The sequence below is a fragment of the Cygnus olor genome, chromosome 1 (assembly GCF_009769625.2).
Source record: "Cygnus olor isolate bCygOlo1 chromosome 1, bCygOlo1.pri.v2, whole genome shotgun sequence".
Classification (NCBI taxonomy): domain Eukaryota; kingdom Metazoa; phylum Chordata; class Aves; order Anseriformes; family Anatidae; genus Cygnus; species Cygnus olor.
The window spans coordinates 96039555-96060650 of NC_049169.1; the positions used below are offsets into that span (position 1 = coordinate 96039555).

Here is a 21096-nt window from a genome sequence, read left to right on the forward strand (position 1 = left end):
AAGTTAGAGAAAACACATCTTTTCTAAGAATGATAAAAACAGGGAAATTATTGAGGCCATTCCTTATTATGTTCCCTATTGTAAAGTCAGGTGTCTTCAGTGCTGTGAGCCCAGCTGTGCAGGCATGGGAAGAAAAGAAGAAATCACTGGGAATAAATGCAGAGCATCTATGCATATTTCTTTGGCTAACACGTTAGCAACAGGTGCTAGTAACGTCCTGTGTGTTCATTGTGGTGCAGGATGAGCAACCAAGCAGTCATGAAACTGAATGAAATATTTCTGTACTGGCATTTTCTGAAGCAGAAAAGCCTTCCACAGAAGGCTTCAGACCTCAGAAGATGCAGTGCCACACTGCCATTGTGACTTCTGAAAATCATGGGTTTAAGGCCTCTTATTACAACCTGTTGCACACAATCTTAGGTCAAAATAAACTAGGCTCTCCTTTCTTGTTATTAATAATTCAGGATTAACTCAAATACAAAAATTGGCATAAGTAATCCTTGTACTGAAGACTGTACTCCCCCAAGGAGATTGTGGAATCATAGAATAGTTTATAAATATATCTAAATATAAATATAATATAATGAATATGTCATAAATACATACAAATCAGGCTACAACACGAGTTTGGTCGTAGTGTTACCCTGCACTATTTTGTGTCAATCAGACACAGATGACTGAAAGTGAGCCCAAACGAGACCAGAGTTGGATAGCTACTGAGGATATGAAAAATGCAAGTGGGCCAGCAGTGGGATTTTCAGGAATGCCTATTCAAATGAGGATCCTAAAAAATCTTTATGAAATTGGCTTTTTTCCCTTCAGCATGAAATTTGGCTAACAAAAAGGGAGGCTACCACTATATGTGGAACATATGAATAAGGAGAAAATCCAGTCTATCTCCCAATGAAAGCAAGTCCCTCACTTCAGTGCTGTTTTTACTGAAGCTTTAAATATCCCTAGTAATGGGACTTTCACAGTACTTCTCTTGAGAAGACGCCTCTTCAGCTTAGCTTGCTTACCACTGGGCCAGCTCTTATAGGCAAACTATCTTCTTTTTTCTCCATTTCATTTAAGTTCATCTGGCCAGGGGGGTCGGCCTGATTACAGTTGCAGAAGCTGGTTCAAATTAAGTGGTTCTTCAAACCAGAAGTGATTATGAGCTCTTACTATTGCACCTAAATTTGCAGCTGAGCCAAAGATGCTTTTATCTTGGACCAGTATGGACCTTGAGCTGCTGGTGTAACTTCAGGCACTGCTAAACCTTGTAGCAGAATTGAACAGGGAAAAAGCAGTGGTTTGTGTCTCTCAGTTCACCACCCTATGTTGTAACAACCACCAATGTGTCTCATTGCTTTGAAATGTTCTGGACCCTATTTAATTGAAAACGTGGCTTTGAAAACAGGGCTTTGAATTAAAGGAGTCATCTTAATAATTACTTTATGTGCACCAAGCCCTCCTTCGCAGAGGAGGAACATGCAGCATGTGCCAAGCAGTGCGCTATGTATTCCTCCAAATAATTCCTTTCCCGTCTTGAGGCTTGTAGCTTTAGAAAATATCGCACTTCTTCACCTCCTTAGCTGTCAAGTCTCACAGATGAATCTTTTAAAATCTACGCGCATTGTTCACCCCCTCCTGCCAGCCCCCTTCCCCAGCGCCCCATTCACGTTGTTCTTTGGACTGCTCTTCCTTTTGTTTGTGTACATCCAAAAGCCAAGGTCAAAGGGGCCTTCCAGGGCATGTCTACACTGCACAGAACAGTGTTATCCAGAAACTCTGAAGGAGTGCTGAATGAGCCAGCGTTGGCAGCACAGTGAAGAGACAAAAGTGTCAGCTGGATGAAAGCATCCTGTCTTGACTTGGTGACATCAAGAAATGGGGATTCACGTCTCTTTCCCCTGAGTTTTTCTTCTGCTGCTCATTAATACCTTGGCTGAAGTGTCTGCCTGTAATTTCTTACTCAAATTCCTCATTCTCTTCAGCCTTTCTTTCACTGCTGCAGACTCATCCTTTCTTCCTTGAATGCTGTTACCAGATAGTTTACCCTACAGGTTGAAGTGATGGCATAGCCAAAATGGCAGGACAAGAATTGTTGGGATGTAACCATCAAAACCATATAATTGGCTAAAGAATTTAAAGTCCAACTTTTAAAAGTACTTAAAGGGTCCTGATTTGAAAGAAAGGGGTGTCAGGAACTGAAATACCCTAGAAACTCGGGTCTCAGCATATGTCTCTTTTACTTGAGCAGATTAATTCAGAGGGAACTCAGACGTGACTCTGCAGTGGACTGGCTGCTCACCACCCCTCCACATGCATGGGGAACCCACTGAGGGGTTTTGGTCTATGTGACAAAAGTGGTTAGCAGTAAGCTAAAGCATAAAGTGCCCATGGGGCTGGGCACAAAGAGAAGTGGCTCTGACTCTGGCTCTGACTCAAGGTGGTGAGAAGCCACCCCAGGTGTGTAGAGGAAGGGGGCTGCCCCTAGCTGGCTGTACCAGCGCAGCCATTCTGCTGCCAGCCTGCTCCCTCTCTGGGTGGGTGTCTGGGAAAGGGGGGGGCCAGGCAGGCTTTCCTCGCTAGGGCTCCCTACAGCAGGGAGGTTCCCTAAAAAGGCCTCCTCAGTGGGAAGAACATGAGCTTCTCAAACGCTTCTGAAGCGTGATTCATCTGACCTAGTTTAGGCTCCTGCTATAGGATGATCTGAATCACATCCGAGAAGTTCCCATTCTTCTTCACTATCACCAAAGGGAGCCCAGGGTGATGCTCTCAGATAGAGCCACGCATGCTTGGCCAGATGAGTCCCATCTCCCAGGGGCACACGGAGCACTCATGTAGGTTAGCAAGCGCACACAAGCTCACGACACGCTGACTTTGTTCTGGCGATGAGCCCCCAGCAACTCCTGAAGCTGGGGCAGGGCCTCCTAAATCCCATGGGCATATTCCAAAATGTCACTGCGCCGCTTCTCAGAGCCTTGGCATGGTGTCGCCAGCAGTGGTGTGTGCCACTGACACCCCTTCCTCCAACTGGATGCCCACTGCTTTCTGCAGATCTGCTTCTTACCTGTCTGGTTTTTTTTTTTTTTTTTTTTTTTTTTTTTTATGATTGCATAGTTGGCGTTCTTTCTCTCTGCATGCATTTTCTGAAGCTGAATCTAATTTTCGTTACTTAATCCTGTGGTCTTCTTCGGTGTCAGCTGGTGTTTGCAACTCTTCCCAGTTTAGTATCATCTCTGAATCTCATTACCATGCCATTATTTCCCTTTTCTAGACTGCAAAACCAGAACTAACATTTATACCTGCTTAACCCTGAAAGGCGCTTCCCTTAAACTACACACAAATGTAGATAGGTAGGTAGATTCTCTTTGAAATGCTGTTTACTTTCCTTAAAAAAAAATATAGGGTGCTGGGAACTGCAGTGATGTCATAGCAACTGAATATGATTATGTAGGAGCCTGCACTGAGGGGTATTCCAGAAGCTGTATCTATATATGTATTTATTTGTGTAAGGGTGCGTGTCAATATTCGTGTTAACAATGCATTTGGATATACTCAATAATAACCTAACACAATTTTTTTTCTCTTTTGCGAGCAGTTTAACATTAAAAATAAATTAGAAGCAACTCCATGGCGTAGCAGAGAAGTTGATGTAGTGACATTAGTACTATGAAAGAGAACAGCATCCGACTGTGCCTCCCAGACACAGTAAATAAAATAAGCTAAATTTGAATTTTGGTAGATGAAATCCTGAAAATCCAGCATTCTTTTTATATTTTTAACATGCTCGACAATCTCATGTTTCAGTTTAGACGTTGTCTGGAATATCTTTTTTCACGATGACAGATATAGCTATCCTGCTCATATATATTCGGAGAAAACACCGTGCTATAACTTCCAAGACGTGTGCTTGGGGGTGTGCACACGCATTAATGTTCGCTCAGACTCTGGCATCGCCATGATCTCCTATGCATGCAGATCCATATATTTTTGTTCCCACACGTGCATAGGGGCGGGCTGCGTGTGTGAACGTGCACATCTCCCTTATAATAACTTACAGAAATTTGCAGGCTGAGATCAATAGGTGCAGGAATTACTCAGGCAGGGAAATTGAGAAGGGGAATAGAGAAGGGGAAGGGATGATGGCTGTAGTTTTTGGAGCTGTTCTGAAGCACAGATCTGTAGCAGGAGCATCATTTTCTGTGCCTGTACAAAGTCCACGGGATGGACTTGGGGGACGGGGAAGAAAGTTGTCCCGCTCCGTGCTGCAGGACTTGGCCACGCGGGGTTTGTGCCTGCACATGGGAAGGAGGCAGCGTGTGCATATATGTTGGCGAGTGTGCCGGGGAGGGGGAGGGGGGCCTTTAACAGCCATTTTACCATATTTTCTGACTCCCCTTTAGCTGTCAGCTCCCACCTACAGTACGTCACCTGTGCATGAAGCACACTGCATGCGGCGGCAAGGACCCCGCTCCCTCTTCTCCCCTCCGTGCCCACCCCGTGCTTTCTCCCCCATATAAATCCCACTCCCGGCGGCGGCCAGGGGGCTCGGGTGGGAGCGGGGCTGGGGGCTCCCACCCACCCACCCACCCGCTGCCTCCCCGCCGCAGTCCGCAGTGTCCCCCTCTGTACAGTGGGGAAGGCGTTGGGTAATTGGGTCCAGATTGGAGATGTTAATAATTCATGAGGCTGGCAAAGGGACCTGGGGGGGGGGGTCGCGCTGGGCTGGGGGTGGGGTGGGGTGGCGTGGGTTGGGGTGGGGAAGGTGACGAGCCGGGGAGAGCTGGGGAACAATTCTGGGCAGGGTAGGGATAGCGGGAGGGAGGCAGGGAGAGGCGGCGTGTGCATGTGTGGACCTTAGAGCCGCTGCTAACTGCCCTGGTGTGTGTGTGCGTGTGTGCGTGTGCGTGTGCGTGTGCGAGAGAGAGAGAGAGAGAGAGAGAGAGAGAGAGAGAGGGAGGGAGGGAGGGAGTGGAGAGGGTGGGGGGGAGAGATAAGAGAGAGAAGAGGAAAAGGAGAGAGGAGAAGGAAGGAAGAAGAAGGAAGGAAGGGGACAATACGATCATGCTGTGCTGTATGAGAAGAACAAAACAGGTAGAGCTGAAGATTTTTACGTTTCTTTCTGCTAAGAAATCGCCCAGGCTCTCGGGGGTCCGTGGGGTGCATGTCTGCCTTGCGTGTGTGAGGGGCTGGGGTAGGGGCAGGGGCAGGGGGGAGGAAATTTCAGCTGCTTTCAGCAGATGTCTCTTTTGCAATTCTTTAGCATCTTGCGACTGAAGGCTCTTTTCACACCCTTCAGCGCGACTGCTTTGCCTTTCCGGGGCTGGTGATGTGGGGAAGGGGGGTGGCCTATGTCCACATTTGGGGAGCTACCAGGATCCCCCCTCTATTCTTATTATTATTTTAACTGTCAGCAGATGCATTGCCTAGGATTTTCGGTCTGTGGTTCTGAGGGTGTGGATGGGGGGTGGGGGGGGGCGGCTGGCAGGAAACGTGATGATATCTGCCTCTACCTTGGAGATAAAGGAAGCAATTCTTCGTCTTAAGCAGAAAAAGAAAGGATGCCCGGTGAGCCTTGATCCCTGGTCAGAATGCTCTCTGTTGCTCACGGCTCCGATGAATGGGAGATGCTTTATGTGCATGTGCTGCGAGGTGGCTCAGAGGACAGGTGCATTCATTTTTTTGTGTTACAACAATCTGAGCAGAACTTAACCTGAAGCTTTTTTTTTTTTTTAAAAAAAACCTACGGTATAAGGAAAAGTGTAATTAATTAATAACAAAAGCATTAGCCCGGGGAGGGGAGAGTCACCCTCTTTGCAGTACCCTCCATAGTACAACCAGTTAGACAACTGCACCAGCTGGTAAAGAGACAGAGGACCACGCCTCTGTTAGCTCCGAACTCGGGTGGGATAAGGGAAGCTCGTGGTGTGAACCTGTTGGAAACCAGCTCATTCTCTTTGCTGGTACCACCTGGCTTTTCCTATCACCAAATGGGGATGATAAGAAGATTTGGGTGGCGGCTAGTTTTCAGTGACAAAATTTTCACGACCAAAACGATAAGGAAATTTAATAAATAAAAAAAAAAAAAGCTACATCATTCATTCCCCCCCTGACTCTTCCCCTTTTTATTTCATGTGAAAGTCCAATCCTGCTCCTGGTCAAAAGAGCCCATTTTGGCTGAGCTCCTTGGACTTCCTCGGGAGGATCTTGGATTTATTCAGTTGGAACTTGGAGGCAGGAGCTGGCCCTGGGTATCTTCATAAGGCATTTTGGAAACTTCCCCTAATTATGAATTTGTAGGTAATGACAAAGAGCTTTGGTCCTTGTTCTGAGAGCAGAGCTCAACTCAGTGTTAGGTGTGGAACCACAGCGGTTACTTTATATATGCATACATTTATATATCTCTTACAGTAAAGCACTGCAGCACTCGGGAGCAATAGCCTAGCACACTGATGCAAGTAACTCTGGCTACTACGGAAGAGCACAGCGTTTAAAGAAAATCCAGGTTAAAGTGTGTTTCTGAATGGAGATACGTGTGTTATCAAACGAAGGAGCAATTTTGTAGAATAATGGGGAGGGGCAGGCGAACAGGATGGAAAGGGACCCTGCGTCATCCCATGTTTTTCCCCATGCAGGTTTCAAATGCTCCACAATTAACGATACATTCACTAAAATCTGGAGGGAGGTGGTGATGGCTGGGGGGGACCACATTGCAGCCAGCCAGCAGAGCACGTTTGGCCGGCAAATACAGGATGAAAAAAGCAGAGGAGGAAAAGGCAGGCAGACAGAGAGGCAGAGTGACAGAGCAGTGGGCGGAGGTGCACAGCAGATTTTGAAATAAAGTAGGTAGCTCTGGGATTCTTCAGACTCAGAAGACAGATACTAGGGGAGGGGGATAATTTTGCCCATACCGTCACAGGTTGGGCATTAATTTCCTAATTAATTTCCCGATGTGTCTGTTCTATAAATCTCGGTGCCTCCACTCCTATCATTCTGTATTCGAACACGTTTGGAAATGCATGGCATGCAGGTATCCTGCTCACACAGAGTGCTCTCTCCGCACACTGTACATTAATCCACCGCATGGTACACACCCCTTTGCGCGTGCATGTGCAGCACGCATCCTCGCTCTCCAGTCGCTCGCCTCTGTACTACACATATATGCAGAAACACACATGCACTCGTTCGCACATGCTTTCTCATCCTTATGCAGCCATACATTCTGAATGTGCAGATTCTGTGAACGTTTCTGGGCTCAGAGCCCAGCTCCTGCTCCTATACCTGAATATACACCAAAATCGCCAAACTGGCGATGTAGCAGTTCAGTCAGCAGTGTGCTGGTACATCAGAGGAAGCTTTAATGTGGAAGAGAAAAAGACCTTGGTTTTCAGCTTGTGCTCTTCCTCTGTCCCCACCCAGACCTTTCACGGAAAAAAAAAAAAAAAAAAGGAATAGGTTCTTCATGGCAGACAGCAGCTTCCTTCCCAAAATAAAGACTGCTCTCCTCAAATTATTTTTTGGGGAAGCCCTTGGTGTCCCGCCTTTCTGGCAGTGAAAGAGCAGGATGCTGAAATTACAGGCTTGGGCGTGGAAGAAGGCTTTTCACATTCATGTCTAGGTGTGCCTGTATGTGACTGTCCTCCCACCCCTCGCAGACAAATACGTTCACACACTTATACCTTGAGGGTTATTCTTCCTAGTGGGTACGATGCCAGCATGAGGAGCGAAGTATCTGGCTGACTGTGCCCACCCATGAGAGATGTAGATAGCTCGGTGTTGTCATTTCTGCCCACAGCTGATTGCACCTCTGAATCCGTGCCCACAAAATATTCAGCTAAAAGGAGGCATACCCGAAAGGCGATTTCTGAAAATCTGAGGTAAACCTTTGCTGCCAGGAAAGAGATGCAGCCGGTGATACGCAGAGCTGGGCGGTTAGATAGGTGGCTAGGAACGCGGGTGTTGCATGCACCGCATCCTAGAACAGATGGGCGTTACGGGGGTATGTGCTCAGCACCGGATTGCATGAGTGATTAAACAATAACCCGCAAGCAGGTTTCCCACTTGTGGGTGCGATGAGTCTCATTCATCACCAGCCGTATCCGACGGCTTCCCTCCCGCTCTGTCCTCTGCTCCTCACCCCAGCGCTGGCGAGCCGGCGGCTGCAAAGGTTTAAACCTGCCACACCCATCGAGGCGAAGGAGGGAGGGGGGGAGAGGCAGTCTGCATTTCTTTCCCCTTCCACGCGAGCAGCATGAATAAACAGGGCTGTATCTCTAAAGATGCAGCTTAATGCAATTGGAGAAGGAGAAGGCATTAGGGAAGTGTTTCAGCGATTGCAGCCAGCCGGTGAGGTGTCTTGTCATTCCAGGAACTGCAGAGGTGTGCGGGAGGGAGGAAATGGCGAAAAAGAGAGAGGGGAAGATGCACGCGGAGTTCAGGTTTTGTTGCCTCAGGATATTAAAATATCTCGGACCTCATTTAGAATATCTCAATTATGCCATAATATGTGGATGCCTCAAAACTTGCAAGGCATGGTCTTGCCTTTAATCACTGCCATGGAGGGAGGAAAACGGGCATTTTAAGGGAAAGGTGGCCATCCTCGCCCCTCCTCTCTCCACTTGCCAGCATGGTGTAAATCACCACAGACCATTGACTTCAGGGCAGAGGCACTTCATCTGCACCTGGGGAGAGTCTAGCGGCTGCCTCTGCCTTTCTGGGAGATGCTGGAAGGTTTCTGCGCTTCTTTCAGTAAACAATTGCTGCATGGGAGTTTAATTACTTCAGGTCCTTACTGTTTCTCTTCCTGGGGCAATACCACTGGGATTTCTCCTGAGAAGAGTGTCTCCAGAGAAACACCCCATCACCCTGTCCTCCTCCTCTGCCTTTGCCGACGATTAGAGGCATTGATTTCTCCTAGATCGTGTAATGTAACTGTTCTTAATGGCACAGGCAAGCCCCTTCCTCAGGAACTAATTGCAGGCAGAGTTTCCAGGGGGAGAAGGACAGCAGTAATGCTTGGTAGGAAAGAAACCAGTCTGTTGATCCAAATTGCCACTTGCTCCTGAATAGGGGCCCCAATTGAAAGCAGTCAGCACCCACAGGTGCACCCAGGCATCCCCGCTGAGCAGGCTGCATTGAACCTACCTGTGCAGGGCTGGGTACACGTGTGTAGCCTGAGGCACCGACACGTGTTGTCTGAGGGCTTGTCCTGCCTGATGCTGAGAGGATCTGAGTTATCTCAGAGCTGCTCCTACCTCAGGATGTGGAAATGTGCTCCTGGCTGCCCTGCCACACCGAGAGGGTGGGCATCGCTTGGGCCTCCCAAGTTGTATGTTAAGAAGAGTAGTGTCTGCCTTGCAGTCACAAGTTATGTGAAGTCTGGGCACTGCCCCAAGCTCAGGCTGAGACTGTCTGTGTAGCCTGAATCCAGTGCTTGTGCTGTGGTGGGTGAGGCCTTCTCCTGTGGAAGGGTCACTCCGGCTGGGAGCCCTCCTTCTGTCATGTGGCTTTCACTGACAAGAAGACAAAAGTGCAGAGTGGCTTCACCTCGGGTCTGCTCTCATTTCAGGCCTGCTGTCATGGACTCATTGATGCCATTCCAGGATGTAGGAGCTGCCCTACACAGACATTGCTTTTCCCTTTCCCCATTTCACAGAGACACCATGTGGAGGGAGAATTCCCTGCTGCTGAGAGCTGCCAAGTTGCAAAGCCTTCTTGTGCTAGTGGGAAGGTGGACTTGGCCCTCTGCCCACTGCAAGATAAAAGTAGGCTGATAGCCTTGCATGACGTAAATCAAGGGTGTGTGTACCTGCTCGGGTTCACTGGCCTCGTGCCTAGAGGCATGTGCTCCCCTGGGCAGCTTTCGCCTGCTCCACATGTGGAGGAAACAGAGCGTGTGTGGGTTCTGCTTGGTCTGCACCAAACAGGCGTGTGTGTGCTGAGGGATCGGGGTGTTGCCAGCAGGCACAGCCTGAGGACTGCTGGGCTTTTGGGTGAGATAGCATGAAGCAAAAGCACCTCCTTGGTTTTACATCAAGTGCATACAACCTAAGACCTCTGCATGCTGCCAGTGGTGCATTAGTGCTGGTGGTGCATTACTGACTGCCATTTGCTCAATCCATGTGCTGCATCCTTCCCTCTGTATAACTCCCCTCTTGCCCCCTCCTGCTGCACAAGTCCCTTTCTGTTGCTTCAGGCTTCCTCCCTACACTGGGGGGGCTTTATCTGGATTTGAGAATGAATGCTAGCTCTGATGACAGGTCCAGGCTAAAGCCATCTCAGTTTGGGAAACCTTTTAATGGCAGCTCGCTGTGCTCATGCCCTTTAGAAGTCACCGTGCATTTCTCCTGTTTGCTGTGAGGCTGGCAGGTCTCAGGGTTGGATTTGGCAGCAGCCCACATCTGGCTGCATTTGAGTTCTGAAGAACCAATGGCCAACTGTAAGGCAACAGCCACAGCCCACCAGCTCTGTACAGGGAGATATGGGGCTGGTTAGAGGAGGTTGGCCATCTAGAAAGCCCAGTGGAAGGTGCATGGGCCTTGCTGGTGGAAATACCAGAATAGCAGAGCAGGTATCCTGGTGAAACATCTTTCAACAACTGCAGTCCAAAGTCAAAGTCTAAAATCCACCCCCATTCATTTCATCTATAATTCCAAGATCCTCCTGAGCACGCCAGGAGATGTCATGTAACCTTAGAGCTCTGATGGCCTCATGTGGAGAAGGTGTTCATATATCCTTAGGGCTCTCTCTGTCACCTGCTGAGTGTGTTTGTAAAACTGCACGGCTTTTCACGGTTGCAAGCACCACAGGCTAGTAGTTAGTATATAGGAATGGGTTTGGGGAGAGCTGGTTTCTGTTCCTAGCAGTACAATTAACCTGTTTTCTGACTTGATGTAGGCATAGTTTTTCTGCTTGTCATGGCCCTCTCTGCAAGGTGTTTCTTTAATTTGGAAACTAAATAATTAGTGTGTGGAAAAAAAAGGATTCAGATGCCCTCAGGTGAAAGGTGATTTAGACAGGCAAAGCATTGCTTTATCCATCCTCAGTCACTCCCACAGTTCTGGGCTGTTCACTAGCCATTTGAGTTCCTCTGACACAAACCATTGATCTTCCCACACCCAGGTTTTATCACAATGAGCCAGAGCTTGAGAGTAGGGCTACAACTTTTCCCCTGCCCTTCACCAGTGTGCCAGCTCCTCCCTACCTTCACAGTGCACCAGCCTGCATAGCCTACAATATGTGTGGGGTGGAGAGAGTGTCATGAAAATACTCATTTGTTTTGCATATAACAAAAGGAATTTGTGCTTTTGGAGTTACACTGATCCTGCTGTCTCCTCCTGTTATTTATTTTGTCTCTTCCCCCCATCTGTTCTGCTCCTTGCCTCCTTCTTGCTCCCTTGACCATGCAGTCCTCCTGCTGTTTCTTCTCTCCTCCACCTGGGTACCAGCCCTCCATTAAGCTGTGCTTCCTGGGGACTCCTGCTGGCAGCATCAGCCACTGCCATCAGGGTCTTTTTCCCTTCACCCCTCCTGGCTCTGGTATAAGCAGGGAGGCTGGTAGGAGGAGAAAACGCATGGGTTCTTCCTTTGTGCTTCCACTTGGCCTTTGTAGCACCCCCAGATCTCTCTCCTCCATTTGGGCAGCTGTCGCAGCTACTGTAAATGAGCACCTATAGACAGAGACAGCAATGTGGTGCATCCTCACCTATCACATTGCTGTCAGCATAGGTGAAAATTTGCCCACCCCCAGCAGACAGCTGGGGAGGGGCACAACTGCCATAGGAGCAATGCAAGCAATACAAGATAGTATTACCATTCCTGCTTTCTTGAGGGTTCATGCTTCCTCTGAGCTTGTCCCTCAGCTACTAATGCCCCTCTTGGGTGCCAGGGTGTGGTCCAGCTGTCTTGCTAGCTCAAAAGGATGTTCTGAGCCTGGCTTCCTCCCACCAGGGCTGATTGGCTTTGATTCCTTGAAAGGGAAGCCAGGAGGTACTTATCTTCTTTCAAATTATAATCAATAAATGTCAATCCCATTCATTACTCATCTTACTTCTAAAGTTTCTTGAATTAATTCCAGTCATAATCATGGTATATATTTATAGAAAGCCAGGACATCTCACAATATTTAAGCATTATCTCTGTAGCAGACATCTTTCTCTCAAGGCTGGTAATTTGTAAAGCTAATAGGCTCTGGAGGAATCTTATTCATTTGGTGCGACTGTCCCTAAAATTTAAGGATACAGAGGAGTGTGTTTGGATCTAGACCCAGCTCTGAAGATAGTTTTATTCCACTCTTCTCATAATTGCTTAGGAGTGAAACTATAGTCTCAGGAACTTCTGTTTTTTATCAGTTGGGATGGTTTTTAATAATTCATGAAGTCCAGAAAAAAATAGGTTTGATTATTCTTATAGTTAAGAGTTATCAATTGGCATCCATTTCTTTAGACTATTCAATGGAAACTAATCTATTTATTTTATCAAGAGTATCCAATGACCTTATAAATCTGCAAAGTTAAGTAGTCAAGGGTGGGGAGATTGCGGCAGCATGGTGCTGTGCCTTTCTCTTTTGTCTACCCATGGCTTTAGGAGCGAGTTATTCAGTGGTGGACTTACAAATAGTTTAATGAAAATTACCTAGGTTTGGAAAGGTAGAGCTAAAGAAGGAAGGACGACTTGTTGATTTGCTGGAGTAAAACTTGCAGGCAGTTAGTGTCATGTAAGAGTGGGGTCCCCTGCTGCAAATCACCTGCTGAAAAATTGCCCAGAGAGCATCCCCTGCTCCACTGTGCTTGCGGGGTGTGGTGCGGCTGGGAGGCTGTACTGGAACTCGGGGAAACTGGAACAATGGGGAACTGATGTAAAGCAGCTTTTAGAAGCTGGACCAAAAGCTTGCCCTCAGCAGGGACACTTCACTGTAGACTAGAGAGAGCTGCACTGAAATGGCAGTTGTGTTCCTCAGAACCAGCGACAGCTTTCTTAGGTTAGGATTCCCTTCTTAGCTTATTGCACTGGAGTAGTCAGACCAGCAGCTGGACTGCGCAGGCTGAGTCAGAACCTGTCAGAATGGAGACTTTTCCTAATTAGAGATGAAAGACAGTATTTTTAACCCTTCCTGCTGTTTGCATTTCCAGTGGAAGACCCAGAGGAACATCAAGCCCTACGTAGAGTTTTGAGGACAGACACCCACAACAGAAAATTGATGTTTAATCTTGACAGAATCTTTAAAAATGCAATAAAAAAGCATGACAAGGATGCAACCAATCCCACTTGAAGCACAGGATCTGCCAAAATGCCTTTCCTTTGTATCCAAAGGCCAGTCAGAAATACCAGCTAGAAGAGATTCAATCCTGAGAAAAGGAAGAATGGAGCAAGGAAAAAAGATGTTCCCCCCAAATAACTGAAGAACTGAAGCTAACCAAAACCTTCATGAAGTAAACAGAATTTGGATCACTTCCAGAGGATAGTTAGAAAAGTTAATATGTGAATCAATACCTGACGCTCCCTCTTATATGGTAAAACTATAGGCATGCAGGAAAAAGAACCTCCCATTGTGATGCCAGTGTACATGACTCTGTGGAAAACAAAAGAATTGACAAATCAGTGAAAAAATAGCTCCACAACCTTATAAGAGCTTTTAGGAAATCTTCCTTTAAAGTTAATTCTGTTTTACAGTTTTATTTTTTTTTAATTTTTTTTTTAACCTTTAAGTCATATGATTCTACAAGAGAGGAAAAGATACCATAAGACAATGCCTTATCTTATAGAATTTCATTAAATTTTAATTAGGGTGTGGCTGAAAAGAGGAGGCTGAAATATATCACAGTTATTTCACCATTGTTCTGAACCCAGAAATAAGGGATTTATACTGTAGAGCTTCCTTCCTTTCTAACTGTGGAGGTACATCAAGTCCCAGGATAATTACATATACACCTGTAAAGTCCTCTAAACATTTAAAGACTGCTTACTGGCATCCCTAGATGATCCTTAATTTTATAAACAATAATTAGCTGAATATCTACTTACACAGCTAAGCTACTTCAGGATCTACAAACCAAGTATTCTTCCAGTTGCTCTTCCTGCACAGCCAAAATGGGTAAGTTTGTCAGGTGAAGCGTCCACACAGAACGCACCCAAGAGGAAGGGAATGTGCTACCTTCCTGTCATCCAGAAATAACTTTGGTTAAAATATTCACCCAGGAATGTGGTGAATATGCCTTTTCTCCCTCAGTAGATCTGTACCCCCATCTCCAAGGAGAATGTGCTAGTAGGCTATAGAATATGCCAGGACCCATTTTTTTGCAGTGTTTCCTGGGCACACTGATCTGTTTTGCACAGAAGAATCAAATATTAATATGGTCAGAGGAAAGGAGGGAAAGAATGTCATCCTACCTTAGTGTTTATGATACTCACAGAGGGGAGGGAAGAGTTTTACTTAAAACTTTACCTCATGCATTGTCAGTAAGGTCATGATGCTTAATGGCCATTTTGCATGTCTCCAGTAACGTGGTTCACTGCTAGTAGATGGCTGGAACAATTAACAGTGGCTACAAAGGAAGATGATCAGGATCTAGAAAAGGGGTAGAACAAGTCAGGATATATTGATGTTAGATGGTTGTTTCAAATCTTACTAGTTTATTTACAAAGCTAATGGAAGCAACCTCTGAACCATCAGGTATGAGTGCTTTGAAAACTCTTGAGGGCTGGGTGTCTGAAAGTTGAAATAAAAGCCAAGGATGAGATAAAAGAAAAAAAAATTACAGACTACTCAATTTAACTTCATTCCTGGAAAAAAAATGGTGGAAATAATCAAATAAAGAAGATGATTAGGAGCCAGCACAGATCTGTCAAGAATAGATCATGTCAAACTAATTTAGCTTTCTTCTATAACAAGCCTTGTGGATACAGGGGAAGTAGTTGTCATATCTTGTCATTTTGACATTATCTCATAAGCTTTTATCATAAGCGAAGCAAAGAAACATGGTCCAAAGTAAAACATTACAGCAGGGATGCAGAACTAGCTAATCCCACTCAGTGAGTAACTTTCACTGATTACCTGTCGAAATAGAAGACTGTATTGAGCGGGTTGCCACAAGCTTGAGCTGTGGCCTGTTAGTGCATAATGTTTTCATTAAGTACATTATATTTCATATTTTAATTTCAGCCTGGATCACTGACTAGAGGAAATGTTTTTTAAATGTGCAGATGGCGTGAACCAGATATATGTTGGCAAAAATTACTGGAATTCAAGAAAATCTTGTCAAGACAAGGACCTAGTTTGAAAAGCATCAGAGGGAATCCAAGTTACTCTACAGGGGTAGAATTAACAAATTGCACCCAGCTGCCCATGGGGGCCAACAGGACAACTATCTGTCCTTCAGGAGGGGAGACAGGATCTCTAGAGGACCACAAGTTCTTCTTATGAGGTTGTGCAAATGGGAAAATAGGTTGTAAGACACATCTAATAAGCCTTCAGCTCTGCTCAGCACATGTTAAGTCTCAGCTGAAATAACAGGCCTTGTTCTTCACTGCACTTTAAGAAGAGTATGGTCCAGTGAGGGGGAGTGCAGACTGGGACAATGAGAATTGCTGGAGGTCAACAGAAATGTAATCTGTGAAGAAAGATTGAAATAATTTGTGTTTTCTTTTGTTTTCTTAACTTAAAAGGAGTAAGGATGAGAGGACTCGGGATACTAGTCTTCAAATACGTAAATGACAAGTGCAAGAAAATGGGAATAATCTGCTCTTCATATCCAGAGTGGATAAAACAAGGAGTAATGGTCTTTAATGGGCTGTCAGAATGATTCAGACTAGGCTTTAGGAGGATTTTTCTCACCAAAAGGATAGTGACACACTGGAGTAGATTGTCTGAGAAAGCAATGGCAGCTCCAGTCACTGAAGGGCTGTAGGAGGTACTTCTGAACCAGAGGATCAGAAGTATATCATACATTAACTAAATGGTCTCTTGTGGTTTCCCAGAAATAATTTCTATGATTAATATCAAATATTCAGTGAAGCAAGAACTGGACCAAATCTGTCCTCTTGCAGAAGAGCGCTTAACCAAATGGTCTATAAAGCTATATTTACTTCTGTGCTGTTTTTGTCTCTGGCCTCATGTGTATTTATTTCTTCCATGAAAAAAAAAAAGCCTAAGAGCTTAAGCAGGAAAAGCTAGGAGCACCTTACTCTGAACAGGCTTCTGTAGGAGGAAAGTAAGACTTGAGGTCCTTCAGGTACAGTGGAGAACTGAACTGACATCTCCCATAATTTAGGTATGCTAGTGTAGTCACTGACTAGATAAACACCTGTCAACTGCTTGCTGTCAGAGAGGACTATAGCTGTTGTCCTTTTCTGGGCTGAGATTCAGGGCTTGGAATCCAAAACAGAAGATGCTTCCCTGATAACCAAGCAAGATGCCTAAGATAAGAGCAAGATGCCTAAACCCAGAGAGTTTAGATGCCATTTTGTCTTCAGCATTTAATATAGGCAGGTTCAAAAGATTTATTTGCTGTGTTATGACACTGAGGTGCCTAGTTCTCCCCATATTTTCTAGTGGACTAGAATGGTTTCTGCAAGGCATCTCATCTTCTTCCTAGACTAGCTCCAACATCTGTCTTCTGAACATGGACATCTGTTGGAACTCCACACTGGGATTCCCTTTTCATCATCCTCAGGAGAGGATTGTTACAAGGGATTTATCAGTTGGTGACTTCTTCTACCTGCCTGACATGAATAGTCTCAAAGCATATATGTGGCAGTCACTCAGAAATTCCCAACTGGAGTGCTGCACCCCTACTAGCATTCACCTTTAGCGCTTAATCCCCTCCGCTCCCATTATGATGTGTCCCAGCGGTAGCTGGGAATACTAAATAAAACATGCTGAGACATAACATTAAAGAGACTTCACCTTCAACAAATACTTTCTCATACAGCAGAAGAAATACTGTTGCATGAGAATGTAGAAGAAATAAAACTGAGCTGTAGTATCTTCTGTTATCACGTGCTGAGTCCATACAGCCCTCAGGAAGATATCCTTTCTTAGGTTCTTCCAAAGCCTCTGCACAACACAAAAGCAGGAACAAGACATCCTGCCTGTAGTCAGGATTACCCAGCTTTTGGGGGATGAGAAGTTTTAACAGTCAAAGACAGTCTTTACAACTACATGGATTTTTGCTGAGCTTTTCCTGTTTGGATAAGGAGTTCTTGGTAGGGATCTTCTTCAAATATGCATTGTGATTTTTTATTTTTTTATTTGGCTATATCTGAGGTTGATATTAGAAGAATAAAGTTTGGAAAGTGCAATAGTTTTGCAACTATTTAATAAGCAAATGCTGTGAATTTATAATACAAGGAGAGAGAAAGCCATTATGATTTCAAATGAGATGGAATTTCCAATTTTCTTTCTTTTTGTTTTGCATTTTTAAAATAGGAAATGAAGCGCTTTTTAAAAGCATACTTTGAGTTTTCAGTCAGACACTTTGGATGTAGTCAAATGATTAATTGAAAGAGTTGCCAATCCCTCTCTAATTTGCCTTCCCTCATGTACAGGCATAATTACGTGGTCCTTAATTATATGGTCAAATAGTGGTATATATTTTTTTCAATAGGATCGCAGCTTCATTCAGTGCACAGAATGGGATATACTTAGGGACTGAATGGGTTTTGCCATAAACGAAGGTGTTTTCTATAGTCTCCTGTTTCACTTATTGCCAATGATGAAGGTTGTGTATTGAATCGGGTAGGGGGCTGTTCAAAAGCAGAAGAATGGTCTCATGTTATGGCAATTGAATACTGCCCCTGAACCTTTCCTGCCTCTTGCCACAAGTTCCAATGTGATACTGAAAAAGCCGTATAAATGAGGCTTTCCATGGGTGGCCAGTAATTGGCGTGCTCTCATTCTCTGGGTTCTCAGCCTGAGACACCTGGGGTCTGACTTGCCAAAATGCAGAGCTGGTATTTTATGGAGTCTGCTCCCAGCATGCACAGAGCTGGGGAAATGCTAATCCACGGCATCTCAATCTGGGGACCCAAATTAGTGGGTGCCCTGGACTTTTTGGCCTTATCCTCTTCGTGTCTGATTTCAGTGGTTGTAAAGTAGAGGTAACAACCTCACCTGCCTCCCCTGTGAGAACATCTGTTAAGGTTCCTAGAGCACTGAGATGCTGCAGCAAAATTGTTCTGTGGAAAAGCCTATGAAGAAATCAGTAATTCTGTATTCAGTGCTGGGTTTCAAATGTATGGCAAATAATGCACTTCACCATGCCTGAAATTAGGATGAAGGGAAAATGCTGAAAGCACCCACTCAGAGAGCTTTGTCTAGCCTTTGTACTAGCTGGGGTGGGGAGGACTTGCAGGAAAAAAGTGATATGATAAAAACTGTCATAAGGCATATGCACAAAGGAGTAAAAGCAAGATTTCAGAGGTAGTCTCCATTTTATGTTTTCTACTTCAGCCTTTACCATGTGCCCATGAAGATGATTGTAAGACAGGCTTTTTACGTAATGTATGAGTCATGGTACTTTGTACTTGTGCCTATGAACAATGGCTTGCAAAATACGTGGACAAAAATGGGCCAAATGTGTTGTCACTGAAACTAGTACTGTATTTTTGCTTGGTGCCAGAAGAAGTCATTTTAGATCCCTAACACATCAGGCCTTGACCACTGCTGTTATTACTCCCTTTGTAAGTTTGGAAACTGAGGCACAGAAGAAAGTAGAATCATCTGCCTGTTTTTCCCTCTATATTGCTACCTGTAGTGTTTACACTAGTATTTATATGCCTTGAATTAATCTAGAGATAATGGGAAAAGTACTTTTTGTTTTTCTTCTGCTCTTCCCCTCTTTTGCACATGGAAGAAGCAGCTTGAGTAATGTAAATCATTTGTTTGCTTCCTTTTCTGGTCACTTAATATTTGCGTCTGTGGAAATGGAGCATGCGTCTGTCGACAGAAAAGGGCTGAGCTGGAGAATTGAGGAAGCAGGAAGGTCTATGGTTTTGTAGGTCCTCTGTCCCGACCTTGATGCTGTTCTCATGAAGCTTAGGCTCCCTTTGTTACCCTGGAGGGTCTCTGTGTGGGGAAGTTGTACTCAGTCTGCCTGGAACATCAGCTCCAGTTGAGAATGGGCTTAAGAAAAATGTCAGAGTCTTCAGACAGGGATTTACAGGTAGGCAGAGAAAAGGCAGGAGCCTCATTGATACATGGTCATACACTTTTATTAATGAGAGCCTGCCTGGGGTTGTTACTGTAGAGACTCAGAACACCTGCATGCCTTCCTCTGCTCTCTGTTGCATGAGATGGGACACAGGTTTCTGGCCAGGTGCAGGTGGGAATTTTTCCCACCGTTATTACATATGTTGGCTGCTGATGAACCAATGCGTTGCCTTTAAGGTCTCAGTGTTCATGAATTATCTCCAGAAAAAAAGTTTGCTTCTCCCACAGGGACACAAAGCAGCCTAAAACGCTCAGGGGAGAGTTTTGTCTTAACAGAGCCTGAAATGGAAATACAGAAATCCCAGTGCACAAATTCCAAAGTCTGTGAGTGAAAGGAATTCACCCGCACTCCGATAGTATGGAAGAAGACTCGTGCCTCTGTCTGTTCTCCTGAGACGTGTCAACATGGCATGACACTGTAAACCCAAAAAATCTAACTACTGGTTATGACTTGAAGCCTATGCCTTATGAGGGCACCCCCTCTCCTGTTTTGGGGACCCTCTGCTGAGATTGCTCATCATGGCATCTTAAGAGACCTCCTCCCGCTCCTCTAGTTAATCCTCTGGCTGCCAGCAGTGTTGCAGACTTGATGGTCAAGGCTGAGTGATCTGGAGAGACACTTGACGGAGGTGGCCAAAAGAGAAGGTTCTGGTGCCAAGTCTGGGAAAAGGACCCTGTTCCTCTCCAGTTAAGAGTGAAAGTGGAGAGGCTATCAGCATAGGGAAGAAAGAGGCCCGGTTGCAAAGTGAAGGCTATCTCTCTAGGCCAAACCAGATGCATGTTTGCCAAGAAGGTAATGGAAATGTAAGTCTTGTGTTAGCGTTTGTGAAGTGGTGGGGGTTTTGTAGTCCCCACTGCTCTCAGACCAGATGGGATTTCACCCTGGGGCATCCCCTGCTCCTGTGTAGGTTGCCTAAGGATTATAAACTGTCATGGCACAGAAATGAGGGGAAAAGTGGGGAAAGGTGCCAGACTAGATTGTTGGGAGCATCTACAATCACGTGCCTCCACTGTCTTCTTCTCCCATAGAAGGAAAAGCACTGACCACAGCAGGTACTGCTGCAATTTGCAAGCACCCACTCCAGAACCAAGTGGGCCTTCCCAAGCTCAGGTCAGCCTTGCCATCTCACAAAGTGCAGTAAGTGGCCCCACTGGCAGGGCTGGCTTTCTTCTCTTTCTCTTCTGCGGTTCTGACCTGACCCTGCAGAATGGCAAATGTGTTCCCCGTTGCTCTGCCTCCTCATATCCAGCCCCATTCAGTCCCATCTTTCACATGTGATTTATCGCATCTCAGCTTCACACAGCATGGTAGCGTTGCTGCCGGTATCTCCAACCTGTAATTTTTCAACTTGTCTCTGGGGTACTTGCCTCAAAGCTTTTCCTGCTGTCAGGCGCAGCAGACGACAGAGTGTACTGAGTACCTCTTAGGGGTACCATGAAGAGCAATTCTGCTGTGTGGAAATCTGTGAAAACTCTGAGCAGCACAGAAATGCCTGGAGATACTAATCAGAATTGGAGATGGGCACAGTTTTTAGGAAAAAAAAAGCAAGTTGCAAGTACTGTGGTGTAAACAGGAGGTCAGTTTGCTGCCATTGGCAGTGAAATAGCACTGTTACACAGAGCATAGGAAAATGCTGAACAGGATTTCTGTCATTCCTTTGCTCCACTTCTATCAACATCCTGTGCTCTTGCCCTGCAGCACTCCTACTATTCCAGTTCTGATACTGCAGGGTAGCCACTGAGTTGCTGAAAACTAGGCAAGGATACAGCTGATCCTTTGAACAAAGTAATTCTCTGTTCAGTAGCTTTTTGTACATATTAAATGATGAAATCTTTAGGGGGCTTTTCCCTGATGCAGTAATTATGCATTCATTAGATTGCTGGATAAGACTTATTTT

The 21096-nt window shown here is 45.5% G+C and overlaps 1 protein-coding gene and 1 long non-coding RNA gene across 4 annotated transcripts in view; one reads left to right on the forward strand and one right to left on the reverse strand.

Moving 5' to 3' along the window:
* The first annotated feature begins 4920 nt into the window (after positions 1–4920).
* The window catches only part of GAP43 (growth associated protein 43), a 54973-nt gene continuing 38797 nt past the window's right edge, over positions 4921–21096 (forward strand). Inside the window, exon 1 of the mRNA XM_040571143.1 lies at positions 4921–5085. Within this exon, the coding sequence (XP_040427077.1) occupies positions 5056–5085 (30 nt within the window). The 5' untranslated portion in view covers positions 4921–5055. The remainder of the gene's footprint in view (positions 5086–21096) is intronic.
* The window catches only part of LOC121076652, a 38249-nt gene continuing 27996 nt past the window's right edge, over positions 10844–21096 (reverse strand). Inside the window, exons 2-4 of one of the 3 annotated variants that reach the window (XR_005823647.1) lie at positions 14435–14557; positions 13483–13561; positions 10844–11660 (exon numbers count right to left, since the gene is read on the reverse strand). This is a non-coding gene — a long non-coding RNA (uncharacterized LOC121076652). Of the gene's footprint in view, positions 11661–13178; positions 13338–13482; positions 13562–14434; positions 14558–21096 lie in introns of those variants that run through there. The other 2 variants (XR_005823651.1, XR_005823644.1) reach the window with 2 other exon arrangements.